General features: G+C 63.8%; 1 protein-coding gene across 1 annotated transcript in view; it reads left to right on the forward strand.

The window, feature by feature from the left end:
* The window catches only part of TTLL12 (tubulin tyrosine ligase like 12), a gene marked incomplete at its 3' end in the record, with an annotated part of 40,449 nt that overhangs the window by 16,889 nt on the left and 20,279 nt on the right, over positions 1-3,281 (forward strand). The window contains 3 exon segments of the mRNA XM_015571907.1: positions 47-154; positions 2,198-2,266; positions 2,769-2,907. Of these exon segments, the coding sequence (XP_015427393.1) occupies positions 47-154; positions 2,198-2,266; positions 2,769-2,907 (316 nt within the window).

A 3,281-nucleotide genomic window follows, 5' to 3' on the forward strand; every position in this document is an offset into this window, starting at 1 on the left:
GGCCGTGAGGGGCCACGGGAATGGGCGCCCTGCCGGCGGGACCCACTCAGGGTCTGCCTGCTGGTCTTGCAGGCCCTTCGCCCTCAACGACCTGGACGACTACGAGAAACATTTCACTGTCATGAACTACGACCCGGAAGTGGTGCTGAAGCAGGTAGGGGCCCGGCGGGCCCGGGGAGCGGGCAGGCTGTGTAGACAGGAGGTGCCTCTGGCCCCGTGTTATCTCAGCAGCACCCCCCTACCCCCCCGCGGCTCTGAGATGATGGGGAGACCGAGGCTGCCCCGGGCCCCCAGAAGCACCACCTGCTTCCATTCAGACCCTCTGAGCACTGAGACGGGTGGGGGAGGGGAGCCGACAGGTGCAGGGCACAGGGTCCCACTCGGATGGGGGGAGGGGGAGGGCGGTGCTGGCCTGTGACTCTGCCTGGTTCCTCTGAATGCCCCGCACTCTCCCGGCCCCTGGAGCAAAGGGGCATCCGGGCAAAGCTCCTTCCACGGTTAGTGCCGCCAGCCCCAGTCGGCCAGCACGCACCTGGGACAGGTAGGCACAGCCTGGCGGGAGCTGGCGGCCCTGGGAAGCAGGGTGGCACCGGGCAGGTAGGCACAGCCTGGCGGGAGCTGGCGGCTCCGGGCGGAGGAAGGAGGAAAGGAGCCGTTAGCCTCGGTGCACTAGCCCGCAAGCCCTCTCGCCTGCGGTGGTTAGTGCTGTTTCGGCAACAGGAGCGCCCACCCCACACAGGCCTGCGGTGGCCTCCTCCCTCCGCCAGGGGGCCCCTCCGAAATGTAGAGGCACATCTTTTTAAAAAACAACAACATATTTTTATTGATTTCAGAGAAGGGAAAGGGAGAGGGAGACAGAAACATCAATGATGAGAGAGAATCATTGCTCGGCTGCCTCCTGCATGGCCCCTACTGGGGATCAAGCCTGCAACACAGGCATGTGCCCTGACCAGGGATCAATCTGTGACCTCCTGGTTCATAGGTCGACGTTCAGCCACTGAGCCTGCTGGTCGGGCTGCAAGGCACATCTCGATTCTGTTCAGCATGAGTTCATCCCTGAACAGGGCACACACCTGTGTTGCACACGTGGGCTTTGTGTAAACAGCACCCCAGTGAGCAAACACCTGCGCTCTGCTCTTGCTGAGCGTGTTTCAGCGGTTCTCAACCTGTGGGTCGCGACCCTCTTGGGGGTCGAATGACCCTTTCACGGGGGTCGCCTAAGACCATCGGAAAACACATAGATAATTACATATTGTTTTTGTGAGTAATCACTATGCTTTAATTATGTTCAATTTGTCACAATGAAATTGGGGGTCACCACAACACGAGGAACTGTATTAAAGGGTCGCGGCATTAGGAAGGTTGAGAACCACTGGTTTAGGGTTTGTTCGTTGTCATTGTCCGTGCGGCTGCGGGGATTCCTGTCTCTCACTGGCCAAACAAACTGGAGCTCATTCCTGGGTTTTCCCTGCTGTGGAGCCTGCTGCCCCAGGCCAGGCCTGAGGTCCCCCGGCAGGTGCCGCGCGCACCCCAGCAGGGCTGTTGCTTCTTGTCCCTCTTCCTGTCCGGCGCTCCGCCCACTGGTCCCTGGGAGCCTGAGCCCTCCCTGAGTCCCAGGACGCTGTTGGACATTGTCGCTGGGGGAACTGTCTTCCCTCTGCATCGAGAACGTGTCATTCTGGGGGCCCGTTTCCTCTGGTGCGCCCGTGGGTGAGGACACGTGTCCAGGAGGGCGTGAGCACCAGGCTCCGTGGGCAGCCCATCGGTCGTTTCTGGGAGAAACCTGAGCTGACTTGCCAGGTGCGTTTGGGGTAAAGTCTCAGCCTGAGAAGCTGCTGCCCCAGGCCCTGCAGACATAGGTTGCAGGCCTGTCCCCAGCGCACGGACACAGGTGTTGGCGCGTCCATCCTGACCTCACAGCCTGCGGAGCCCTCCGCATGCCCTGTCTCCTGTGAGGCCCACAGCAGCCCTGCAGATGCGCTTGCTGGGCAGGGAGCATCGTCCCATTTCACAGATGCAGACACTGAGGCTGCGAGAAGTAAATCTGCGTGTCCAGAGCTCAGACCCCGGCTCCTGCCTCCCCTTTGTGCCCCGAGGGGAGGGGGGTAAGCTGCTGGCACTGACCTGTGACCCCAGCAAGTGTCGGAGGCCCACGTGGAGGCAGGGCAGAGGGTGACGGGCCCTGTGTCCGTCGCAGGTGCACTATGACGAGTTCATCCCTGAGTTTGAGAAGCAGTACCCAGAATTCCCCTGGAGGAGCGTCCAGGTGAGTCCTGAGTGAAGCTGGAGGGGCCAGGGCTCTGTGGTGGGCCACGTGGGGGTCTGCCTCCTCGGATGTCCTGTCCTCCCACCGAGGTCAGGGAAGGGACGGTGAGGTGTGGAGGGCTACCTGGAGGGGCCTCCGGGCACCCTGGGGACAGCCAGGCGGCCACAGCCCTGCCTGTCCCAGGAATCGCAAACCTAAGGGGGCAGCAGGGACTCCGCTGGAGGTGCAGGCTGCCCTCCATGTCCCGGGTGAGTGTGGCAGGTGCCCTGCACCCTGCACACCGTGGTACAGAGGGGAGCCAGGGACTCGAGGCAGGAGACAGGCAGGCGGTGCCAGGACTGAGGGGCAGGTGTGGGCAGAGGCGGCTACGGCCAGGCCTGGAGAAACAGGGTGGAGGAGGAGGTGACTCAGGCCTTTCGGGGGCTGGGGCTTGGGAAGGGGCAGCAAACCCCATGTGGAGGGGCCGCCCCGGGCAGCCCTGACCCAGCCTCCCGGTCCCCAGGCCGAGATCTTCCGGGCCTTCACGGAGCTGTTCCAGGCGGCGTGTGCTAAGCCGCCACCCCAGGGCCTCTGCGACTACCCCTCGTCCCGGGCCGTGTACGCCATCGACCTCATGCTGAAGTGGGACAGCCGTCCGGACGGTGAGGGTCCCCGTCGCCCAATCCCTTATGCACCCCATGCCGATGGTCAGAGGGGGCGTCGCTGGCCAAGCTGCTGGGTGGTCCTTTGCCAGGAGATCTGGGCTCTGGGGAGGCCCATCATTAAGGGGCGATAGCCTGCAGGACGGAGAGCCAACAGGAAGGGCGGGAGGGGCCACCCCACTTCCTGGAGGCGCAGGAGAGTGTGGGCCGGGCCCTCAGGTCCGTCGAGGAGGCCCCGGGCCAGGCCCAGGAGCCGGAGCCCCGTGCGCCTCCCAGGAGTGAGGTGCCTGCGCTTTGTGCCCTCAGGGCAGCGAGTGATGCAGCCCCAGCTCCTGGAGGTGAACTTCAACCCCGACTGTGAGCGCGCCTGCAGG

Source organism: Myotis davidii, unplaced genomic scaffold, assembly GCF_000327345.1.
Source record: "Myotis davidii unplaced genomic scaffold, ASM32734v1 scaffold428, whole genome shotgun sequence".
Classification (NCBI taxonomy): Eukaryota; Metazoa; Chordata; class Mammalia; order Chiroptera; family Vespertilionidae; genus Myotis; species Myotis davidii.